Below are 25674 nucleotides of genomic sequence, written 5' to 3'. Positions count from 1 at the left end.
TAATGGTCTCAAGTTGCAGAGGGGGAGGTTTAGGTTGGACATTAGGAAAAACTTTTTCACTAGTAGGGTGGTCAAGAACTGGAATGGGTTACCTAGGGAGGTGGTGGAATCTCCTTCCTTAGAGGTTTTTAAGGTCAGGCTTGACAAAGCCCTGGCTGGGATGATTTAGTTGGGTTTGGTCCTGCTTTGAGCAGGGGGTTGGACTAGATGACCTCCTGAGGTCCCTTCCAACCCTGAGATTCTATGATTCTATGAAAGGGGTTCTTACTAACAGGAAGATGGATCTATCTAAACTCCTGACCTCCTCGGCTTTTTAGTCTATTCTATGAATATAGTATATGATAATTAAACATCACAGAATCATAGGACTGGAAGGGACTTCGAGAGGTCATCTAGTCCAGTCCCCTGAACTCAAGGCAGGACTAAGTATTATCTAGACCATCCCTGACAGGTGTTTGTCCAACCTGCTCTTAAAAATCCCCACCAATGGAGATTCCACAACCTCCCTAGGCAATTTATTTCAGAGCTCTGATAGTTAGGAAGTTTTTCCTAATGTCCAACCTAAACCATACAGTTGAGCCCACTCAATCTGACAACTCATGAGTTCAAAAGGTTTGTTCAGTATCTACCAAGAAACACATTATTTCCAATCCCAGTAAAATCTCAGACCTGGGTGACAGCTACTTACACTTTTCTGAAACTTATTACTGGAAATAAAAAAAAATATTAATTAGAAAAAGAACTAGCATCTCCTGAAATCAGAGTTGTTAGATTACACAACTGATCACCTGAAGGCATATTGTATCCCATATTAGTAAAGTCTCTTCAATATCACACTGCTCTCTTCAGAAAAAATATCAGAAAAAATAAAACCAATATGTAATATTAATCAATGTTCATCCAAAACAGGGCAATAGATTATTAGGTGATTATTTATAACCCTGTGTTTTAAAATAAAAGGGTCCTGATACAACAGAAGATTGTTTGCAATAAACTGTTCCACTGTGACTCCAATGAGAAGGATAGGGGGGAAAAAAACTGCAGGCTTTAAAAACTTTATAAACTAATGTGAGACCGCGCGAGAGAAATGTGCACTTTAATTCACTCATCACTACTTCTGTCTCCTAAATGCACTGAATATCAGCAATATTTGTGTTTAAATAAAGAACAAAATTAAGTGCAGCGATCAGTGCACTCTACCCTAATAGCTCTATGAAGACTGGAAGCCATTTCAGGCACGTACCACCACCTCTTTGTTCATTCTGTAAAGGGCCAAGCATATCTATGGTGCTAAATACAAATATTAAAATGGTGACATATGAAGTTTGTTTCTAATGCTGTAAAAGTGATGTTTTGTGATCCATGTTTAGTGACGCTCAATGGCGTGTATATCATAGCTGTTCAGTTTACAAGTGGAGGGTTTTGTAACTGCCAGCCCTGAAAACCCATCGTGAGACATGAAAGGCATACTGGGGTATTTCTTGCTCATGCTTCATTACCAGCAATAAAGCTACTACAATTGGAATTCAGTTAACAAGTCCGTTAATGATGCACGAGTCATAATAAAATCCAGTCCATGCTCCCTTAGATGTCATGATTCCGCAGGGATAAAAGGAGTAAACAACAGTAAAAACTTATTTTAGTCACTCAAGTCAGCAGAAAGACAGATCATCTTTTGGATAAGAAATGTTTACTCTGTTCATGTCTGCACTTTGAGCAGCTATGCTGAATATTGCAACCCCCGACCCTCCCTGAAGGGGGAGATGGGCTATCCCTGCCTCTGTGTCTCTGAGGCTCAGGGAAGGGAAAGAAATTCCTAGGCTAAGTGACTTCATAGGGAAAAAAAATCCTTAGAGTGTGTTAGAGAAGAATCCCCATGAACTCTGGGAATCAGGAGAAGAGGAATGGATGCTGGGCCCTCTTATCTCCAACCAGACAGAAGGATGGCAAAGAGAATGAACCCTTCCACCCTTCCCACACACACCCAAACTGCACAGATAGCAATGGAGTGGAGGTGACAGAAGAGACGAGATCATCAAGGTAGCCACAATCAAACACCAATACTGGTACCCCCATTTCTGAAAGAGGCCTCAAATCCAAACGTGTGTGAATGCCAATTTGAGACAACCTTGAATTTCCCTTAATAAGTTTCCATGAAGAATCAATGTTTGCCTGTACTTCAGTTAGAAGGTGTTTCATTGGCAACTCTAACATCTAAATAAATCAGTTCAGTTTCAGTTGCTATGGGTAGAACTGTGCCAAACTCACTGTTGTTGGTTCCCACACTTTCAATTAACCACTGCCAGCAGGTTCATTTCACAAGCCCGTCAAGTTTGGTTGTATTCTCCAAAACTTCCATCATTCACTGTAAAACTGGAAAATTTCATCATCCGGTTCTTCAACCAAGACCCAGTTTTCCCTGGGCAGGTCCAAAGTCCCAGTTTTACCTACAGCAGTCTTTTAGGAGAGGGGTAGCCCAGTGGCCTTCACCTCATTGCCCTCCCCTCTCTTCAGATAGTATCTGAATAGCCTGCTCCTTTTGTCATGAGCCTGTGAATTAGAGGCCAGGTACGATAGGGCCTCTGCCCCCAGATCCAACCATTAACTTCTGTGTATCAAATCCCCTTTCTGCAGCAGAACTGGGAGACGTTTCTCCATCCCAGCTATTGCCACCTTTCTGGTCCTTGCTTCACGCTGAACTATATCACCTATGCCAGGAAGATACTGGGTATCCTAGTTCAGGGAAAGGGAGCAGGTGTGCCTTGCTGGACCACTTAAACACTGTATGGAAACAGAAGGCTTACTGATGAGTTCTCGGAGGTGCCACAAAATGATAGAATTAGTCGGAATGGAGGAGGGAGGAGACCTTATACATCTTGCTTTGGGTTTTTAACTGAAAGTTTTACATGGTTCTACAGTAAGACACTATGTAAATACATAGAGGCAGACTGTGCACCATGCAATACACAGAATATTTTATTATTCAGTTAGCATTTAAAGTGTGGGGATATTCTTAAAGTATTGCTTTAGAAGTTCTTTCAGAATGTATATACAGATCTAGAATCATGTAAATGTAGTGATAAAACAAAGAGTACAGCAAGAATTTAGAATTAAGGACTGGCTCACAGATGTATTATAACTGTGCTCTCATTTGGCAGAAAGTCTAACAGGTTCCTCCTTGACCTGCTTCACATTAGAACGCTTCATAAAAAAAGTATTTTTAGGTCTGCATGAAAGTGCAAGACCTACTTGAGTTAGTAAAGTGAGGAAGAGCTGAACAATCTGAGGCTTTTGGGGGTGTGTGTGTGTAAGAGAGGCCTATTTGTATCAGGAAAGTGCAAACTTGATAAATATGATCAACTGAATGCACAGGTATTAGTTAAATACATTTTTAGAAGAGGAATAAGAAAACATTTTATAAGTAATCTAGCATGTACTGGGGGAACAATTGTGCATTGACAAGGAAATAGGCCAGATGATTTAAGTTCTTTTCGATCTCAAGTTTGTGATACAATAGAGACCTTTTTCTTTTGTAAAATATGTCTGTATATGAATACTTAAAGCTTATGAACAGATCTGCTAAGCCTGTTTCCTGCTTTCTTTGTGTTACTCTTACAGATAGCAAGACAGAGAAGGAGCAATATCTAAAGAAGATTTAAACAAACACACACACACGTGAAAATATGTAAAGAAAATATTTTAAAATATTTCACTAACCACATTTAGAACAACAGCAATGATGTGACTCAAAGTGACAAGACTGGGAGTTGAACAGAGATAGTCATAAACCTCTATAAACAATTCTTACTCAGTGTGACAGAGACACACCAGACTTTATAGCAGTAGATACCCCTATAACACATTCCAAAGTCTCAGCATAGCTTCAGATTGCCTATTTTTTGTTGATATGTGGCACAATCTTTAACTTTACTTAAAATTTGCTTTTTTCTAGTCAACTTTTACTCTTGTCAAAAATGAAAAGGCCATTACTGTATTACTAAATGTGAGCTAACCAGTAAAAAAATAAAAAAAAATGGCAGAGTTACACAAACCTGTCTCTTAAAGAGTACACTATGAAATAGGCTATCTGTATAGAGTACATGTACTTCAGATAAAGGTTAAATATTTGATAGACAGCTGAAACAGTATAAAAAGAAAGAAACTGAGGAGTATGTTGGGGAGGGAAAGTAATAAATAGTATTCAACGAAAGAACAAAAAACAACCCGGACTCAAAGGTACAGAACCTTACTTTAAGATATGTAAAACCAAGCAGCTGCAAGTACCAAATAACCTAGGTTTTGTAAAAGCGGACAACAATGAAACCAGGAAGTACTGGAGAGTATTTTAAATTAGAGAGATTTACATATACTCTAAGTAAATTCAACAACTATGTGTGGTAAACACAGTATTTAAGTCCTTTACAGCGTGGAGAGACGAGTAGATACAAAACCTTCAGAACAAGATTACACATAACCACAGGAGAACTTGGAAAGGATTTTTACCTTTGTGTGCGACGCAGCCTGTTTCCACTCCTCAAATGAGGCAAGGTATAGTTTGAGAGGACAGTCCAAATATTTGGATCAGACATATCCATTCCCTTCTTTTCAGTTCACTAAAAGTTCAAAGACATGATACCAAAAAAGAAAAAAAAAACCCAATTATCTGATCACTCACTGCAAAAATGTGTTAACATTAACTCTGATCGCAAGAGAAACTTTTTAGTGTAGCTGAGAAGCAGTGCCCTGTTGGGTTATCTAATTAGTATACAGCTGCTTCCCCAAAGAGTCAGTAAACTTTTCCTCTCTAACATGGCACTGCCTGGCTATAAGCAATAATTACAATAGTTTAGCCCCATGTTCTGCTGAAAACGCTGTCTCTGTGTGTGATTCAGCCCAAGGTACTTTGTCATCTGTTTGGCAGATACCATTCAGATCTACCCAGAGGGGGAGTAGTACATTTTATAACTTTCAACACGTCCCTTTATTTATATTATTTAAAAAAATAAATTGTCTGGTTTACAAACATTCTTACCAATAATACGTTTACTTTCTATTTTCCTTTTACAATACAAATATTTTGAAAAAGAAAAATTCCATTCACTTCCTCCCACCCCCACAAATAGTTTTAGAAATAAGCTAATCTTTGAGAGTCTTTTCCAAGACTTAAACCTGTCACCTTTGATCTCATCTTGCTGTTTACCAAGGGGCTGAGAATGAAGTTGAGAGCTCCTGTACTACAGAAAACGAAAAGACTGTGCATTCTTTAATCTTTTCATCACAGTTAAACATTTCATACACCACTTTAGGCAACAGTGATTTAACACAACATGCAGCAATGTGCGCACGCATTCTCACACACTTCCTTTGTGGGTCATTCTGAAGTTTAGAGTAGAAACAACAGCCTCAAGTATTTATTGTACTTACAAAGACGAGTATGTTTCAGTAGGAGGTACAGAAGTGTGCAACTCACCAGTACCTTATGTAGTGAGCTACTACACCCTGCTGACAGTCAAGATCCATAATTTGGCATAGCTAACACACACATTGTTCTACAAAAATACAAGCCACATACATTCTACCTTAAATCAATAACTACAGTAAGTGGTGCTTATAGGTTCAAGCCTATCCCAACAAACATGACATTACAGGTACCTAATTAATTATTTTCAGCATGGCTGCCTGCAACTACATACACCAAGTTTTTAACATGAAAAGCTGTGGCACCTGTTATGGGGTGGATGTGCAACATACTGATAGGAAAGGGTGCTGGCTCCAATCCCACACTATCTACCATCTCCTCTTTTGACATGAAAAACAGACATATTGCAATGCAGGGTGGGACAGAAGGGAAGAAGAAGAAAAAGTATTTAATGACTAGTTCCCTCTCAGTGTTTTGACATGGTTCACAGACCCTTTGATGTATTGTTCAACCTCTACCCTGCAGGCCACTGCATCCTGCTTTACTTCTACCTCTCCTGGCCCTATACTCTGCCCTCCATTTGGGATTTTCCACTTTCCTAATTTTTCTACACTATCTGCTTCTTGACCTTCACTTTCCTTTTCAGCCTAGATCTGGCATGTATGTTCTGGTTTTCCTCTTCTCTTCTCTACTTCCCATTCCCAAATTCTTTAATCCTGACACCATCCCCAGTCTCTCTCTTACCCTCCAGAGCCTTGCCTACACTAGCATTTTTCTTCACATTTCCTACTGCTGTACTGGCAACCATACACGTGTATACCATCTGCCAACATCCACTAGTATTTATACAACAGTGTTGTTTAGATCTGCTCAGTATTGCCAATTCCAAGTGTTCAAAAATCACAAGTCAGGCTAAAACAAAAGAAATAATTACATTAGCTTAAAAACCATGAGTTTTAAAAATATATATACAATTGGGGTTATTTTCAGTCACACGTGGGTCACATGTTCAGGCTTTTCTCTGCAACTCTCAGGGCTAGAAATTTACTTTTTTATTAGTATTTAAAAGAAATTGAGGTTCTCGTGTAATCACACGAATCCAAAAGCTGTAGCTTTAAGAAAAAACCTCTCCCATTGTTGTAATTTCCAGCTCACTCTGAGGCTGGGACTGATTTGGCTGCTGATTACTCAGGTAGCTATGGTGCATCTGCTATCACTGCTGCAACTAGTGCCAGGACCAGTTCCCACTAGCATCCCCCACCAATATTCACTAGGAGTGTACCCATTATGTAGTACTCAGACATACACCTGAATGCCATTCCAGTGGTAGCACATGAGGAGGCTACTGCAGCCAATAGGGAGAGTTCTGTAGCATATTTCTTCCCTTGCTGGTGCCTGCCTGCTAAGCTCTACTCTGTATTTTAAACAGCTGGTACTAGGGAGGAGTGCCTGCAGCACCTCTTTCAATCCCAAAATCCTACCACTACACATGGAAATCTTGCATCCTTCTCAACCTGGCTCCCTGTTCATGTCCCAAGGAGAGTTCACTCCACCAATGATGCCATGTTGTGTGCAGCTCCATGCAGGACCTTTTACTTGGTATTTAATACATTAACATGCATATTTAAAAATAATGAGTCCATAACCATAAACTTGAGCTTAAAAAGAGAACTGCATGGATTTAGCATTGGTGAAAGGCATTGGCTCAACAATCCTGGCAAATGAAATCCGCTGTTTATCATGAGGACAAGTGTCTGACACACACTGCCCTACAAGCAAGCCTCTTACTTGATATGGGTGGGGAAATAGGGAGAGAACACTAACTATAAGTAATCGGGAAAGTTCAGTCTCCATGACCCAAACATTCTCTGTACTGAGTCTGCCAATTGTGTCAACCATGGTAGTGAATTTTTGGCCTCAGATCTGGATCTGAGACCCATCAAACTCACCTCATTTAATGATGGCCATTAAGCATAGGCACCATGAACAGACCATCCCAGAAATCACTCTTCACTGGCTCCCACTGAATAGAGAGTCCAGTTCAAAGCCTCTATCCTGATATTCAAAGTCCTCCATTATTTTGGTTCTGCTACCAAAAATTGCCTCTCTTCCACAACCCTGACCTTCAGAGAGAGCTACATTCCACACAAACTTAATCTAGATTATGAAACTACTAGCCACAACAGATAACTACAAAATAACCATTTTCAGAATTAAGTGAATTGTGGATTCAAACTTAGAACTTCCTGAGGAAAACCAACACATATACCACACCACAGCCAGACATTTAAACAAAACCCTACGAACAACTAATCATTTGGATTCCTTACATATAGGAGAAGCAGCTTGATCTTTCTATTTTTAAATGCGTGGCAAACAGTCAGATATTACAGGGATGAGGGCTTGCACATATACATATAGATGAAGGGGTAGAGTAGAGAAAAGTGCAATGGAGTACAAAGACAGTTATATGAATTTTAATGCTTGTTAAGGTACCATAATGGAGAGCTCAAGTCCTCTCTCCTAAGAAGAAAATACAGTGAGTTTAAGGGTGTTGAAGTACAAGTATAAATAATGACGTGTCGATATACCTCTCAGCTGAGACCTGGACAAGCCACTCTTGAAGTCCACCTATACCACAGAAGTCCAATAGTGCAGTTGATCCTGACATGCCATTTATTCCTGCTGCATTTCAGTAAGCCCACTTTAAGCAGCTTTAAAAAAAAAATTAGTGCAGAGCATCCACAGACAACATTCACTCCATTTGTTGCTGTACCTGAGCATGGGGGCACAAACTATAGCTTCTGGCACAGTTATCTGGAGCAGGCACCTGAGAAATAGTGGAGAAATATTCCCTTACAATGAAGAGTGCAAAAGCTCAGACTAGTTTCCCAGTGCTGATTTAGATATTGAAAATTAGATAGCTAAATCCAGACACGCACACATTAAAAATGCATTGTAATAAGTCTATGGCTAGTAGGATTAAAGAAATAGGAAGGAATTATTTAAATGCATCAGGAACAAATTAAATCCTAAGAGAGATATAGGCCTAATATTAGATAAAGATGGTAAAATTCTCCATCATCATGCAGAAGTAGTAGAAGGATTCAATAAATATTTCTGTTCCATACTTGGAAAGAATAAGGATGATGTATTTATGTCTTAAATAACAAATTTCAGAGTAGAAGCCGTGTTAGTCTGTATCCGCAAAAAACAGGAGTACTTGTGGCACCTTAGTGACTAACAAATTTATTTGGCATAAGCTTTTGTGGGCTACAGCCCACTTCTTCGGATGCATGGAATGGAACATATATTGAGGAGATATAGATACACATACAGAGAGCATGAAAAGGTGGGAGTTGCCCTACCAACTCTAAGGGTATGTCTACACTACCAGATTAGTTAGATTTAACTTAATTCGAATTTGTGGAATCGACCTTACAAAGTCGAATTTGTGTGTCCACACTAAGGACACTAATTCGACTTTGTGAGTCCACACTAACGGGGCAAGCGTCGTCATTGGAAGCGGTGCACTGTGGGAAGCTATCCCACAGTTCCCACAGTCCCCACTGCCCATTTGAATTCTGGGATTTCCCCACAATGCATGCTGGGGGGAAAAACGTGTCGAGGGTGGTCTTGGGTAACTGTCATCATTCAACGTGCTTTTGGATGTCTCAAGGGAAGATGGAGGAGCTTACTGACTCGCTTGGATCTCAGCGAAACCAATATCCCCATTGTTATTGCAGCTTGCTGTGTGCTCCACAATGTCTGTGAGAGCAAGGGGGAGACCTTTATGGCGGGATGGGAGATTGAGGCAAATCGCCTGGCTGCTGATTACGCTCAGCCAGACAGCCGTGCGATTAGAAGAGCCCAGCGGGAAGCGCTGTGCATCTGGAAGGCTTTGAAAGCTAGGTTCCTCAGGGAGCAGGGTAACCTGTGACTGTTCAGTTTCTTTACAGAGAAGCTGAACCTGCCCCTGCTTCAGTTACTGTTGACTTTCTTCTGCGGTTACATACCCCGTTCACCATGTTTCCCCCCTTCCAACACACGTTTAAAAATAAAGTTAATGGAACACTGTTATTTAACAATGTTTTCTTTATTAATTAATTCGCGTTAAAGGGTTGAAACAGGGACGCAGACTGTGGTGGGTAGGGTGTGCAGTGATGTTAACACCGCTTCTGCACTTGAGGAATGATAGGCTCCTGCTCCTAGAGAGGTCCGCAGTGCCGGACTGGTTGTTTCAACGGAGCCTACCATCCCTCCTTTTCGGGACTCTGTGTGCGGGGGCTACGTGACCTTGTGGCGGGGGAGGACGGTTACAGATTCCCCTGCTGCGTGGCTCTGTGGTCCAGGACAAAGACCGCTGCAAAAGTTCTGTAACCGCCCTCCCATGCCACAAAGTCACGTACCCCCCCACCCACACAGAACACGGAAAACACCTCCCAGACTGACCAGGGTGCCTACTGACTGCACTGTGTGTGTAACCTGCTGTTGATCCTGCCCCCGTGTCTGTACCCTGGTAAAGGTGACTGTCCTATGCAATTAACAACCCCCTTCCCCGCCCCCTTCACAGACAGTCTTCTGTAGAAAAACTTGACTGAAATAGTAATTAACAGCAAACTACTTTTAATAATCAACTACACAGTTAGGGGATGAAACTGGGATTGGGGCTTTGGTGAGCCAGGAAGGGAAGGACTTCTCAACATTTAGGGAATGAGAGAACATCCAAAAGGCGCCGGAGCGTGTCAAATTTTCCCTGGGCATTTCCTGTGCGGCTGGTCAGAACATCCAAGCTCGGACTGCTGTCCAGAGCGTCAACAGAGTGGTGCACTGTGGGATAGCTCCCGGAGCTACTAAGGTCAATTTCCATCCACACATAGCCTAATTCGACATAGCCATGTCGAATTTAGCGCTACTCCCCTCGTCGGGGAGGAGTACAGAATTCGAACTAAAAAGCCCTCTAGGTCAAACTAATTAGCTTCCTGGTGTGGACGGGTGCACGGTTAAGTCGAATTAACACTGCTAAATTCGACAAATTCCTAGTGTAGACCAGGCCTTAGAGGCCAATTAAGTAAGGGGGGAAAAAAAAACCTTTTGAAGTGATAATCAAGATTGCCCAGTACAGACAGTTTGATAAGAAGTGTGAGAATACTTACAAGGGGAGATAGATTCAATGTTTGTAATGGCTCAGCCATTCCCAGTCCCTATTTAAACCTAAGGTGACTGTATCTAGTTTGCATATCAATTCCAGCTCAGCAGTTTCTCCTTGGAATCTGTTTCTGAAGCTTTTCTGTTGCAAAATTGCCACCCACATGTCTGTCATTGAATGACCAGAAAGGTTAGAAATACTTCTTAATCCATCAGTAAATAGGGGGAAAGTAAAATGGCAACTACAGAATTTAAATATTTTTAAATTGGCAGGATTTGATAACATGCATGGAAGAGTACTAAAACAATTGGCTGAGCAGCTCTCAACTATTAATGTTGATTTTCAACAAATCTTGGAACACCTGGAAAGTTCCAGGGACTGGAGAAAACCTAATATCATGGCAATATTTAAAAAAGGGTAAACAGAATGAGCCAGAACACTATAGGCTGATTAACTTAACAGTGAACCCGGGCAAATTCAAGGGAAGATCAATAAGGCACATGATCAGTAAAGAATTCTTGGATGCTAGCATAATTAATGTCAATCAATGTGGTTTTATGGAAAACTGGTCTTGTCAGACAAACCTGATGTCTCGTTTCATGAAATTACAAGTTTGGTTGATAAAGGTAACTGCTGATATAATATACTTAGATTTCTGTAAAGCATTTGACTTAGGGCTTGTCTACACTGGCACTTTACAGCGCTGCAACTTTCTCACTCAGGGGTGAGAAAAAAAACCTCTCTGAGTGCTGCAAGTTTCAGTGCTGTAAAGTGCCAGTATAGACAGTGCACCAGCGCTGGGAGTAACTGAATTAAAAATGGTTTAATAGGCAAATCTCACAAAGCAATTGTAAATGTTGTGTTTCTAGTGGGAACCACAGGGATCTGTTCCTAGCTCTATGCTATTTGCAATGATATGAAAGAAAATATAAAGCCATTGCTAGTAAATTTGCAGAGGACACAAAAATTAGTGCAGTGGTAAGTAACGATGGGGATAGGTCAGTTATACAGACCAACCTGGATCACTGGGTAAGGTTGACTCATTTGAACATGTGCTTTAATACAGCCAAATGCAAGGTCATACATCTAGGAACAAAGAGCATTAAGTTACAGTTACATGATGGGAGACAGGATCCTGGAAGGCAGTGACACTGAAAAGGACTTTGGTGTCACAGCACATAAACAGTTGAATATGAGCTCCCAGTTCAATGCTGTAACTAAGAGAGAAAAATGTGATCCTTGAATACACAAGCATGGGAATTTGACGTAGGAGTAGGAGGTGGCTTCACAAAGCACTAGTGAGACCATTACTGGAATACTGCGTCCAGTTCAGTGTCCACACTTCAAAAAGGTTATTGAAAAATTGGTATGGTTTCAGAAAAGAGCTACAAGATTGATTCAAAGTCTGGGAAAAATGTCTTATAGTAAAAAACGTAAGCAGCTTGGTCTTTTTAGTGTATTCAAGAGAAGGGTAAAAGATGACTTCATCACAGTGTACAAGGCCATGGGAAATTGATTTCTGATAACAGATGGCTCTTTAGTCTAACAGAAAAGGGCAAAACAAGATCCAATGGCTAGGAACTGAAGCTAAATAATTAAGACTAGAAAGAAGATTCAATTTTTTAAATAGTGATGCTAATTACCCATTAAAACAACTTGCCAAGGGACGTAGTTGATTCTCCATCACTTGAAGTCTTTCAATCAAAGTTGGATATCTTTCTAAAAGATATGCTATAGTTCAAACCGAAGTTACTGGGTAATGTTCTTTGGCCTGTATTATGTAGGAGGCCAGACTACATAATCATAATAGTTTAAAAAATCTATGAATCAATGAAATAATCGTTTTTATGAAAATGTTCTGGTTTTAAAATCCATGAATCAAGGACATTATTTCATTTTGCCCTATTATAATGTTTGACCTCTTGCTCCCTCTAGTGGTTGATACTGTTAATGTAACACTCACTTATTACCTGTCTGTGAATTCATTAAACACTTTATTCAGTGTGTGAAACATGGTATACAAATACACTTTTTAAAAATATCAAAATGGAAGTGGTGTTTGTGTAGCACATATATCTGCCAAATTTCTAAGAATATCCACTACTATTTATAAATGTGTGTAATTACTACTCTAACAGGTGTAATATATCATTCAAAATTCAAATTAACCTCCCACTTTTTTGTTGTACTATAGTTTAATAGATGTAAACATATTTAAGGAAAGGGACAATTACTTTGTAAAGGGGTCACTGGAGCTCTCTTCATTCATAAGAGATTATAAATTATGAAAAGGATCTCAAACATTAATTAAAACCTAAATATGCATTGAGCAGAAATGTGCTTATAAATCAGGCAAGACCATTTTTAATTTCTCCTAACTGTATATACATAGTACAGCCAGCCATGTAAATAACTAGGCTAGTATACATTTGCTCTGGTCTGGAGATTGGCTTCTGCTTCTGAGCCAATAAAGCAAATAGGCAGACTAATGACAAAATAAGAGAGAACAATGTCTGAGCTTCATTGTTGAAGTCTCATCATTTCTACAAATGAGGAAAGCACTACTGTAATTCAGAAATCTTGATTTCTGTTGCAAGAAACTCTTGCAAGGGAGAGCAAATAGTGCGCCAGATAAAAATTTCATCAGCTTTCCAAAGTAACCTGGTGCTTGGAGCCGAACTTCAACATCATATTATCAGAAAAGAAATATTTGTATCTATTTTATAACTGGTATATAAACAATTCTGTTTCTATTTTTGAAATGCACTTTTTCAGGACTAAATGGCTTCTTAAGTGTAGCAACATGGCTGAAGATGGGTAATTAACCACTTTGCGCCTATAATATATTTGTATAACTCCAATGATACATTGATGCACATGGGGAGAACTCCCATTCCACCAACATTTCTTGCAATGCCCATGTTTTCATGCACTTCAAGATGGTACTCAGAGGTTACAGACCTATTTTATTAAATAGTCCCAATCTGCTTTTAATATTTACACATTCTCCCACTCTCCAATGCAGTACCCAAGCACATCTTAACTTGCATCTCTTAAAACCATCTACTATGTTCTTCAAAATATGCAACAATGAGATTAGTTTTATAATTTATCAGGAAAGTGTAGGAGCACAGTACTCATGCTTAGCCTTTATTATAGGTGTTGTTCAACTACAGCTGCCTTCAGACAAGCCATATTTTGTGAACAATTTGGTTGTAGAGTAAAAAACCAAACCAATCTCAAACACACACAAGAATAAGTTACCTTGCTAACAAAAGTGTTGTAGTAGGCTTTAAACTAAAAATGAATAATTATAGTAGCCCACAGCTACATTCCATACTACATATATACTTTTCTGTAATATGGAACATCTTCATTAATGAACACATGAATACTGTGACACAAACATTTATTTGCTATCTATAGAAAACTCGTCTAATATTTCTTCAGGGAAATTAGGGTTTAGATATTAAATTGTCTCATTTCTCAGATGCCATGGGTAAAAATGGGGCAATTTCCTAGGCATACACATTGTGGTATAATCTACAATAAATTCCTAGAGCAGGGCTTTTAGATGAATACAGACCCCTAAGCAAAATTAGCCCATTACATTCACCTGCTGCAGCTGAGCACTCCACAGCTGCGGCCCATTGTCCACTTCTAACAGATTTACCAGACTGAACCCAACCCTCTTCCAAAGCCAATTAAATTGGGAACCAAGCTGGAAAGAGGATAGGAGAAAGAAACTGGGTATCATTCATGCTAGGGGTCATTCACCTCTGTAGCATTTGAGAATGTTGCTACATGAATTCTTAATTTCTCATTTTAAAAACACCTATTTGATGATGCTCCCTAGCTCAGCACAGAGATCCTCACCACAGCTATGAAGCACTCAAATCAGTCAGTCAAACTTGAGTGGTAGAAATCTTGAAATTAGCACCAGCTGCTCAGTCTAAAGGAGATCTGCAAAGAAAAGTGCATCAGCTGTACAGTTATATGCTAAAGTCCCAAACAGAGAAGATTTTCTAATTCACAGATCCCCTGTACCCATCCCACATGACTGCCAACCTGTGCTGTAATGATGACTGCACATCTACCATGGACATCTGTTGGAGCATGGAAATTGATTGATTCTCCCTCACACATTGGCATGTGCTGTTTTTCTGTTTGGATTATTTAAAACACATGATTTAAAAAATATAAAATCCTGATTTTTTACTGCAGCAAGTATAAAAAGGACACCAACTACTTTGGAACCTTGGGTGCTATATACTAAGTTACTAGAAAAGCGGCATTTCCTTGATTCTCCCCTGCAATAGGTTGGGTTCATGTTCCAGCTGACTTCAGTGATTGATTCAGTTGATTCTGCTGTCAACAGAATAGCGTGTGATGGAGTATCCTATGCAGCGGGAGCTGGAAAATTGGAACTTTGGAACACAGGAAATTACACAGGAAAACAATGCTTAAATAATATTATGGGGAATGCCTGTCTTCATTACCCTTGGAATTTAGGGCACTGAGCACATAGTTTTACAGTCAATACATTCTTAAATCTGTACATCTGTCTCCTACTCAAAAGCCTAAAAAAATTCCTGTTTTAATAAACCCATGTCCTGCAGTCTGAATTTTCAAATAACTCCCAATATATTTAGGGTCAAAATGAAGAAAGCTGAGTTATTGAATCTTCCTGATTTTCAGAGGATAAATATTTGAAAGAAAGAATTACAGGGATAACTGAGCACAACATAGTCTCACATCTAATTTTTTAAAAAGGACCAGTTAATTAGCCCATCTCTCAACTGATGCCAAGACGTATCATTGCCCCCAAGCAGCATGTACCAAACATAACATGTTGATCTGTTGCATCAGTGAAACCGAACATCATGGGAGACGGGAAGAATTTATAGGAAAGAGTTTATTTGCCCAGAAACATTAACGTGAGAATGAACAACCTTCAGATACAATGAACACAAGGAAAACATGGTTGGAGTAAGTGAACACAAACACGATGTAGGAGATGGCCTTAGAAAGGAAGATCAACTTGTGGTAAAAGCACCTCAGGTTCTATTCCTGGATCTGCCACAGATTCCATGTGTGATCTTGTCATTTAATTTCCCTGTGCCCATCTGTAAAATGGGACTAATAATGCTTCCCTACTTCACAGTACAGTGGGAATAATTTCATACATATTTGTGTGAGGTGCTCAGAAACTACTGTGGTGCCAAAGAAATAAAGAAATGGAGCTAGACAACAGCAGGAGGATTTTCCTCATGCTGGCTTCTACCATGGTTTCTATGATTCTTCTCTCCTGAGGTTATGGGGAAAGGTGTGTGGGGTGGGGGGGGAGGTGAGACATGCTGAATTGAGGAGATGAACATTATCATCTTTTCACCCCACTGAGGACAAGAAAAGAATACCTATGCCTTGTCATAGGCAGGGAGAAGGGGCAGTTCTCTCTTCCTCCACACAGAAACCAGGGAAGAGCATGCACAAAGGGTGATAATGCTTCTTCCCTTCTCCATGGAGTCAATAGGCAAGTATGCCTGGTCTGTAGTCAGCGTCTCAAACACCATCCACTAACCAAAACAGGCAAAGCTAAGAGTGCAGGATCGGTACTGTCTGTTCCAAGCCCTGCCATTGCTAGACTCAAGATGCTTCTCTCAGTAATAGCTAAGATGTGCAAATCAATATTCCATCATCCAATCATAAGCCAAAATTACTCAGCTAAATTCCAATGACCCAAAAGTCTCGATTTTAGTGATACCAGGAAAACTGACTATATGATTCACCCATCCTTAGTGCGTGATCATTCAAAAAAATTGCTCTTCCACTGATTTACACACATCCTGACACAAAAGAGACTGAGTCATTTATCTCTAGTCAGTTTACACACATGGACATTCTTGAGATGGCTTCAATACAACACGGGATAGAATCCACACGTTTTTCTGCCTATCTTGGTCTGAAAGGAACTATTAACCTTTCAAATGATCTCTTCTGAACAGCTCAATTCATGTCCACCCTTGATAGACCATAGATTTTAAGGAATCTATATGCGTGCAGTGAAAAATTATCAGCCTATTTTAACATCTTCATTTCTTCTCGTAAAAGAGCTTCATTACCTTTCTGGTTTGGAATTGCTGCAAAGATAATTATCTGCAAAGGAAAATAATCCAGGTTCTAAATATCTAGTCACTCAGAAAAGACTACCATTTCCATACTGAGGATTTTTAAAGGAATAAACAACAACAATCCCTAGTTGAAACATTAGGGATGAAGGATGACCAAATAGTGGAAGCCTGAGTATGAACAAGCCCTCTTGGGGTGATCTCCACCGAACTTTTCTTCTGCCTTTGTTGTTACCAGTCTCCATAAGATTGTAAGTATGCACAGGGTTGTAAGTACCTCAGCACTGGGGCTGCTTTATCTTGTACCAGCCTAAGACTGTGAGTATGCATGATCCAGAGGGTATTTTGTTATATGCTTCTGTTTTTGCATAATTATGCTTGGATTTAACTGGATTTTAAGTAAAGCCTTCATGTTTGTATTTGTGTCTCAATCAATCTCGAATTCAGTAAAATATCTTATATAGCTGCAGAGTAAAAGAACCTGTTAGTGACTGATGCACTCTGCTCCCTAGATTTATTCCAGGATACTGGATGGATGCAGACAGTGCCATTAATGCTCTTTCAACCCTCACCCAACTACTGTTCTCCTACCCTCCCTTTCTCCTGATCATGCTTTTCAAATTGGCAGACAAGCAGAGGGAAAATACACAAACACGCACTTTACTGCAGATGTATGCAGTACTTTTTCATAAAAAAAACATTTGAATTGAAGTTAAAAAGTTTGTTGCCATATACCAGTCACAATGTAAATGGCTATAAAACTATGCTGAAAGGCACTCATTACCATCCCATAACACCTAAAGGCACCCAGACAAACTGGTTTACTGTTGATCTGATTTTGGATCATTCCTAGAGATTAATAAAATAGAATTTTTCACACAGTAAAAATTCCATGCAGTCTCTGATATTCCTTTATAAGGCAAGCCTCCCACTGCCACAGCTGTTACTTTGAATCCCTGTCCAGTCATCAGATCATGGGTCACAAGATACAAAAGATTTCCTTAACATAAATTGAAAATCTCATCTCTGATGGCTGGAATAACAGGTCTTTCTTCCTTTCTGGTATCTGAAGCAGCATATCTTGTAAGATTGCAGCAGACTGAGAAGGGTTTAACATCACCACCACTGATTCTATCTTCCAGTACCTGCCCCCCACCCCCAATACCTCATCCTCTCCCCGCTGCCCCACAAAAAAAAAAGTTATGGATAGGTGGAAGGTAGAATTAACTCTTCTCCAAGGATAACTTTTTTTAGAAAAGCTTTCAACAGGCAGAAATTTGATGGCAGAATGAATAAGCACAGGGAATAGCATTCTATTGAGAGGAAAAGTCTTACTTGTGATTTGTGGTTGCACAGACAGAGAATAAAATAGGATGATTTCAAGGGCACTCATCAGGTTTTTTTTCCCTGCATTTATCAGGAACAAGTGCAACAACCAAAGATTTGTCAAGGAGACAGGAGTCTGAATTCTGGGAAAAGCAATGGAGAAGCGAGGAGGTGCTCCAGGAGGTCAGAAGAGCAAAGGAAGGAAGGAGGTGCTATCAGAGTATCTTCATCATACTCATGAGATGCAGGAATGAGACTCATTTGAGAGACTATCCCAAGCATAAGCCACAGGGGTAAACACCCAGGAATCATGAGCCCTATGGAATCATCTGGACATCACTGCACTACAAAACATGCAAAATAATATCTGAGAGAGCCAGTCAGTGAGCCACAGACCACCACACCATCAGAAGTGCTAGCTTAAGTCTGCACCTGATCCAATGCACCAGAAAGAGAAGAGATACATGATATATAATGTTCTTAGGAATGACATGGTTTTACCTTATGTTTGCACCACATTAGGGAAATAATATGCCCACTTTTTTTAGCATCCATGAACTTATACCAAGGTGAAGGGAAAAGAATATATATTTCTTTAATGCATGCCTAAATACTACACTTGAATACAAGGCAATAGCTTCACTACACCCTATGCAATCCCATTATTCAGTCCTAGTGTACTCCCCATACAGCTCCAAAATTCAAGTGCAAAATGTGCCCTTTACAGCCTTTCCTACAAGGCAAAGTAACAGACTGTACCCTATAGCAGTAAGAGGCTAATTTGTTAGTTGTCTGTAAGCAGGTCCCACGTCAATTGTCGGCAACCCAGTCCATCCCAAAGCACTCCCTCTTTTCATCCCATATATTTTGAAGCTTACACCATGGCCCATCACAATTATGGCATTAAAGATTTTAAAATTTTATTAAAGCTAATGTATATAGTATAAAAAGTATATAGTACACAGGTTGAGAAAAGAGCGTCTGTACGTCTGGGTATAGTGCTTAGATTATTCACAAATACAAAGTTTGTTTTTAAAGTCATAAGATACATACAGTGCAATCAGCAATAACACAAATTTAGGTGAATAAATTTAAGAATAAAGTTTAGATATTAGCATCCAAGTATTCGGATACATCACTCATGAAAAGTTATACAGAGAGTTGGTTGTGGAAAGCAAATATAGCAATGAGAGAAAATTGTCCCTCAGTAATTGAGAATTTAGGGTAGGTTGTCCATTTAGAAAGTACAATCCATGAAGAAAGTATTTTAGTTACTTTCCCCAGTGTGCTTCTCATCATCACTCCAGCTCATCCCTCCTGGTATTGCCGATGTCTGGTGATGTGGCCTATGTAGATGTCCCTTGATGGTGTCCAACACCATGAGTTGCCGCATCAGCCGAGCGTAGTGCTGACTGATTCCGCATTCTTTCAGCACTTGCTCGTTACTGGAGTCCCATGCACCCAGAGCTCCGATGATCAGCACACGTGTCTGAACCTGGTAACCCTTAGCTCTCAAGATTTCGGCCAGAGGGGCATATTTCTTCACCTTTCAAGCTTGGGCATCATGGAAGGTCGAGGTCCTGTTCTCAAAGGACACTGACGTTCACCGTCATGATCTTCTTCTGATCCTTGTTGCGATGGCGATGTCCAGTTGCAATTAGCTGTCGGTTCCAGGGATGGTAGAGTTCACGGCCACCTTCCCTACGGAGGTACACCAGTTCATTGCTGGCTCTCTGGGGAAGAAACATCCACTTATTCAATAGCTGCCTGATGGTGTTGTCTGCCTTGTTAAGAGGTACCTTCTCCATGGCAGATCCCCTCAGGATGAATGAGATACGGGGGATTAAGAAGATGTTCAAGGTGTTGATCTTCTACCATGGTGCCAGTAGGGAGGAGTTGTTCCTGGCAACATCTCGTAGGATCTCTGTGATGGTATCCTCAAGTGTCTGCTGGACGTGGAAACCCGTAGGTGTGCAGAGATGTTGGTATGCTTCCCTTCCTCGAGGAAGATCATGGGTTCACCCTGGATCTGAAACGGCGTCACCTGGACCAAGTTCCTTCTACTGCCATCGATATGCAGGGATGCGCACTTCCTTGAGCTGAAGCAGAGTCTCATGCAGTTGGCAGACTGGCTGGTGATGTCTACCATTTGTTGGAGACACTCAGGGCTGAGATCAGGAACATATCGTCTGTGTAGGCAGGATATTCACTCTGTTGCCATATAGGTCGAAACCACCTAAACCACTGGAGATGGCTTGAATGAGCAGCTCCATGGCTAAGTTGAAAACGATGGGGCTGAGGGGACAGCTTTGCTTCAGACTCCTATGGACAGAAATTTCAGGTGTTTCGCCTTCCCTGGAGTGGATGGTGGTGCGGCAGCCTTCAGAAAGTTCCCGGATCAGTTGGAGAAAATTTCCTGGCATTCCGAACTCTCACAGTGTGGCAAAAATGTGCTGGTGGGGCATTGATCCAAAGGCATTAGCCAGGTCGAGCCATGCTATGGCCCACTGCTTTCTTGCCCTCCTGGCCATGTGGATGGCAGTCTGAAGGACAAAGTTGTGCTTGTAACAGCCATCACTTGACATGAAGCTTTTCTGGATGGAGCTGATGGCTCCTCCGTTCACAGAGTTATTCTGGCCACGAGGCAGCTGGCACACAGTTTGTACATCATTGAGCAGAGAGAGATAGGTCTCCAGATGCTGGGGTCGTGCTCGCCTTTCTTGTAGACGAGCACCATCACAGATTTCTTCCAGGAGCTGTTAATACCAGCAACTGGGGTCTCGTTTTTTTCAGGAAGTTGTAGCGAATGCCATCTTTTCCTGGGGCTGTGTTTTTGGTCTTTGTAAGTCTGGTTATTACTTCCCATGATGTAAAGTCTTGTTCCAGGTCCCCTGCATAGTCAACCCGGGATAGAGGATGAAGGCACCCTGTGATGCTGCATGACATTCAACACCCCCTTGAAGTACGAGAATAGTCTCTCTGATGGGATTGCACAGTAAGATGAGGGCCCACTGAGGATCTCTCATAGCCTTAGAGTGGTTGACCAGTAGAGCTTCTGGATCTTGGATGCTGCTGCTGATCATAGCAATGACTGATGTTCCTTCTCCTGGTCTCTGTCCTGTTGTTGTTGTTGTTGTTATGGCCCGACGCAGGAGTTCTGTGAATAGTCAGTGTGTTCTCCTGAGTTCCCATCCTCCCAGATACAATTTCTACAGACAGGTCTTTAGTGAGTCTGTCTACAAGGAGGTCAAAGCCATCGAAGGAGGTTGTCCTTGCCAAGTCCTCTATCCAAGTTGCTTGCCATGGTGTGGCGGCCCTTGCCGAAGACTGCTGCTTCTCTGGCTGCTGAATCTCCACAGGTTCAGGCTGGAAAATTGCTCTGGGATTAGCTCGTTGCCTATTTTCTTCATGGTGCTGAGTACTCCTTTCAGCCGGATCTTGAAGTGTGATCTCCAGAACGAGGGCAGTGTCTTCCCTTACAGATTTTAGGGTGGCACTGGTCCTTTTAGGAAGGACAGTTTTGGAGGCAGCAGTACTGGCCCTTTTAGGGATGCGGTCTTGCTTGGGAGTTTCTGGGATGACATTGGTCCTTCTGTCGGGGGGGGGGGGGTGTCTTAGATGCATAGAGAGACCTGCTGGGGGCAAAGGTCCCATTGGGTGGTCTTGGAGGCTGTGCTGCTCCGCCTAGGGGTGAGGTCCTGTTGCATGGTCCTAGCAGTGGAGATAGCTTCTCCACTGGCTGGGTAGCCTGTGCAGTGATGATAGCTCTTCCAATAACAGGGTCCTGTGAAGTTACCTGTGGGGGGGTGCTGACCCTTCTGATGACCGTGTCATGCTGGACGTTCTGTGAGGAAGCACTAAGCTGTCTAGAGATGGAGTTTTCTTGCGTAAGCTGCGAGGGGGCGCTCATCCTCCTCTTGGCAGGATCCAGCTTAGGGATTTTTGAGGCAGCACTTACCCTTTTGATGGTAGTATCCTGTTGGGTGGTCCCAGGGACAGGGATAGTCCTTCCCTTAGTAGATTGTTGGACCACCTTTTCATGCTTTTGCTCTGGGGGAGTTGGCTGGGATGCAGTAGCTGGACTATTTGGGGAATTGGAATTCAGAGCTGGGGCATGTGCTGTTTCTGCATTCGGAGCAGAGATGGGATGATGGCAACATAGTCTGGTAGGGTTGGCCTCTTCTGGTGCGAGATGTCCTTTGCAGGTGACGTGGTGTGACTTACATTTCTTCTGCATCTCAAAAGGCAGGTTGCAGAGGGCACAGCAGAAGGTGATCCACTTGCTATGGATTCTCCTGTGGTGTCTGCTGAGACTGCCAAGGTACTGGAATCCTCGGGCTGGAAAGCAGTTTCCCATGATGTGCAGCATTTAGTGGATGTGCCCATCCTGCTTCTTCCACTCCCCTTGGTGAGTTTCCTGAGCCATCTATCCTCCTTCCTACAGGTTTCCCACAATAGGGTATGGCATTCCCCACAATCTGTAAAGTTAACTAACGAACACTGAAAACTCCCATTGGAATTGTTTTGTTTCTCTTAAATTTCAAGAAAGATTAATTTTTTTCTTCTGATGACTTTGTTCTATAGACTGCGTTCACTGCGCTCTTCCACTGTTCACACAGAGGTCAAAAAACAAGTCTAGGAATTACACCTCATTCTTTTCTGTAATGTCATTTACAATAGTTGAGAGAAAGTACTGGGTTCATCCAAAGTAAAGAAACGTATATCCATTCTAGATGGTTGCACATATTAAACTAATTAATGTCAGGTAGATAAAATGGCCATTGCATATACAAAATGCATAAAACTATGCGAGGTTTTGCTGTCAAGTTTAATATTTGGTGCTGAGATAAACAGATCATTTATCTTAAAAATTTGTAAAGCAGAACTGTTTGCAGATTAGCAGATAAGGACTTTTAAAAAAAATAGGCTAGGAAGTCATATGTAAAGTAATCAGAGCAGTATCTCAAAAGCAAAACTGAGCAAATCTCAGAAGAATGCTGCTAGAAGCTTTTCATTCTCTATTTTGCTTTAGAAAGTAGTTCAGGAAATCTTCATTCAGGTCACTTTTACAACGATATGCAGACTTTTGTATAGATTTCCAAACAAAAGTAAAAATCTTTACTACCGTCAGCATCAGAGATTTAATATAACCAAATGCTCAACCATTTTGCAGTGCTGGCTATAATATGGACGCTAATCAAATTCATATAGTTCTTTATCCTCTCCCAAACTGTTGGCTAATCTAAATCACTAACTTGAAGCAGTGAAGCAAATCTCACATTAAATAAAATATATGTATAAAATGTAGCCCAGACAACCACAAGCTTTTATAATAAAAAACTAACAGGCAGCTACTTTGGGGGAAATCTTTATGTGAGCTAAGGGAAAGGGGATCAACGGAACAGCATTTAAAATGTCTCAGACAAGTTAGCTCTTACAAAAGAAAAAGATAAAGCAGTTTTCAGACTGCAACAAGGAAATAATTGCCTCTAGAGCACTGGATGGGCACCTAAAGATGTATTTTAAAACAATTAAGAAATAAATAAATAAAATGTCGCTTCAGAGAGGTGCAGGCTGGCAATTTCTCAAGGTTCTTTCCTCTCTCAATCATTTCCCTATTTAGAATACACCATTTTATTAATGCACACATTTTATTAAGAAGGCAGATTGAAACATTTTATATGACTGTCAAATTTGTATACAACTATTTACATTTCTTCAGGTTGTCCATAAAAAATTGATTTTTAAGGCACGCAGGGCCCAAATCATTGAGGGTCTCTCTTCACTGCACAGTTTATCTGAGCTTTAGCCCAAACCCCACTACCATCCACACAGACAAATTTCTGACCCTGGTATGGAGGTTCTTTAAGCTCAGGCTATCTTGCCCTCCTGGGGATATGGGTTAGAACCCAGGATCCTCTTTAATCCTATGTCCTCTTTGCAGTGAGGACATAGGCTAAATCCCTTGAGTGCTGATAGACCTCCAATGTCATTCCAACAGTACCGCCTCCTCCCCAAGGAGAAGATAAGTTTTCCCACAATTGACTGAAAAAGAATCCTAGAGCATCTCAGCACAAAGAAGCATGGACTATGCCCTTAGACATACACAGGTGAGTGCCAAAACAGTGAGGACACAGTAACTCAGGTATGGCTTTACTGTGGAGATGGCTCAGATCTGGTCTAGGCCAACCCAGATGCTCAAATCCATGTGCCTTCTCCCTGGTTAACTATGCAATGAAGACAGAGTCTGCGGGTTTAAAAGGTCAAGTGCAACTACTTAATGTGTGGTTTTACTCTGAAAATGACTTAAAACACCATGTAGGGCTCTAGGTCTATCATCTCTGTTTTCTTACCAATATGCTCTGTTTACTAGTTAAACAGTTTTCCTACCTCTCAGCCCCACAAACACAACATAGGATCTGAAAGTCAAGTTGCTATATTTCCCTTTTGAATAGCAGGCCAATAATAAAGATTCTGCAGACTAAATTGTGCTTCTCCTGTTATCTTCAAATTATACCCCCATTTACACCTGTGTAACCCCATGAGCTTTTAATGGGTTTGCACAGGTGTAACTGATTGGCACTCAGTAAACAATTCCATTTATGATACACAAGATGGATTATTAAAACACACTCCCTCTTAGCCCTGCTGAGCCAACACAGCCAACAGGCATAAAAAAAGCTTCAAAAACTTAGGACTGGTCTACAGTACTAAAAAGTTAGTTCGGCATAGCCACGTGCACACTCCCACGCGATGTAGTTAAGCCAACCTAACCCAATGTAGACAGTTCTAAGTCAACAAAATTCTTCTGTTGACCTAGCTACTGCCTCTCAGGGAGGTGGATTACCTACCGCAATGGGAGAACCACTCCTGTTGCTGTAGTACAGGGATCAGCAACCTCTGGTACACGGCTCACCAAGGTAAGCATCCTGGTGGGCTGGGCTGGACCAGTTTGTTTATCTGCTGCATTGGCAGGTTCAGCAGACCATGGCTCCCACTGGCCGCAGTTCGCCATCCCAGGCCAATGGGGGCTGCGGGAAGTGCCGTGGGCCGAGTGATGTACTGGCCGTGGCTTCCCGCTGCCCCCATTGGCCTGGAATGGGGGACCGCGGCCAGTGGGAGCCGCAGTCCGCTGAACCTGCCGACGCAGCAGATAAACTGGCCTGGCCCGGCCCACCAGGGTGCTTACCCTCGCGAGCCGCGTGCCAGAGGTTGTCGACCCCTGCTGTAGTATCTTCACTCAAGTGATTCAGTAGCTGCAGCTGCACTACCATAGCATTTTAAGTGTAGACGTAGCCTTATTTTAAAGGGCATGCACACCCAGACAGCCTCTCGGCCTTCCCAAATCAGCTTCACAACCTAACAAGCTCCTGGTCACATCACACAGTTCCGAAATTCAAGACACTGCTTTTTCCTACCTAATCATTGGCCATCAGCTTCTCCCTTCAACCACACCCTATTTTATTTTAGTTCCTCTACTACTCGGCATGCTTTTTGCCCTCTTCTTTCAACAGCTTTATCTCCTCCACTCTCCCTGCTAATTTTGGTCTTGCTATAAACATATATTTGAACCCCCATCCACCATTCCCCATTTCCATTCCAAAGAATGCCCACCCAAATGAAGACTAAAAAAAACTAAACCTATTAGATTA

At 41.3% G+C, this 25674-nt stretch overlaps 1 protein-coding gene across 6 annotated transcripts in view; it reads right to left on the bottom strand.

Annotated features, from left to right (window-relative positions):
• The window catches only part of MAST4 (microtubule associated serine/threonine kinase family member 4), a 419070-nt gene that overhangs the window by 147406 nt on the left and 245990 nt on the right, over positions 1–25674 (bottom strand). The window contains exon 1 of one of the 6 annotated variants that reach the window (XM_039543764.1): positions 4504–4855. The exons of the other annotated variants lie outside the window; for them this stretch is intronic. Coding sequence (XP_039399698.1) covers positions 4504–4595 — 92 coding nt within the window. The 5' untranslated portion in view covers positions 4596–4855. Of the gene's footprint in view, positions 1–4503; positions 4856–25674 lie in introns of those variants that run through there. 6 annotated transcript variants of the gene reach the window in all.

The sequence above is a fragment of the Mauremys reevesii genome, linkage group 6, assembly GCF_016161935.1.
Source record: "Mauremys reevesii isolate NIE-2019 linkage group 6, ASM1616193v1, whole genome shotgun sequence".
Taxonomy (NCBI): Eukaryota; Metazoa; Chordata; order Testudines; family Geoemydidae; genus Mauremys; species Mauremys reevesii.
Note: the sequence above shows the minus strand (reverse complement) of the source record. Positions and strands in the feature narration are given on the sequence as shown.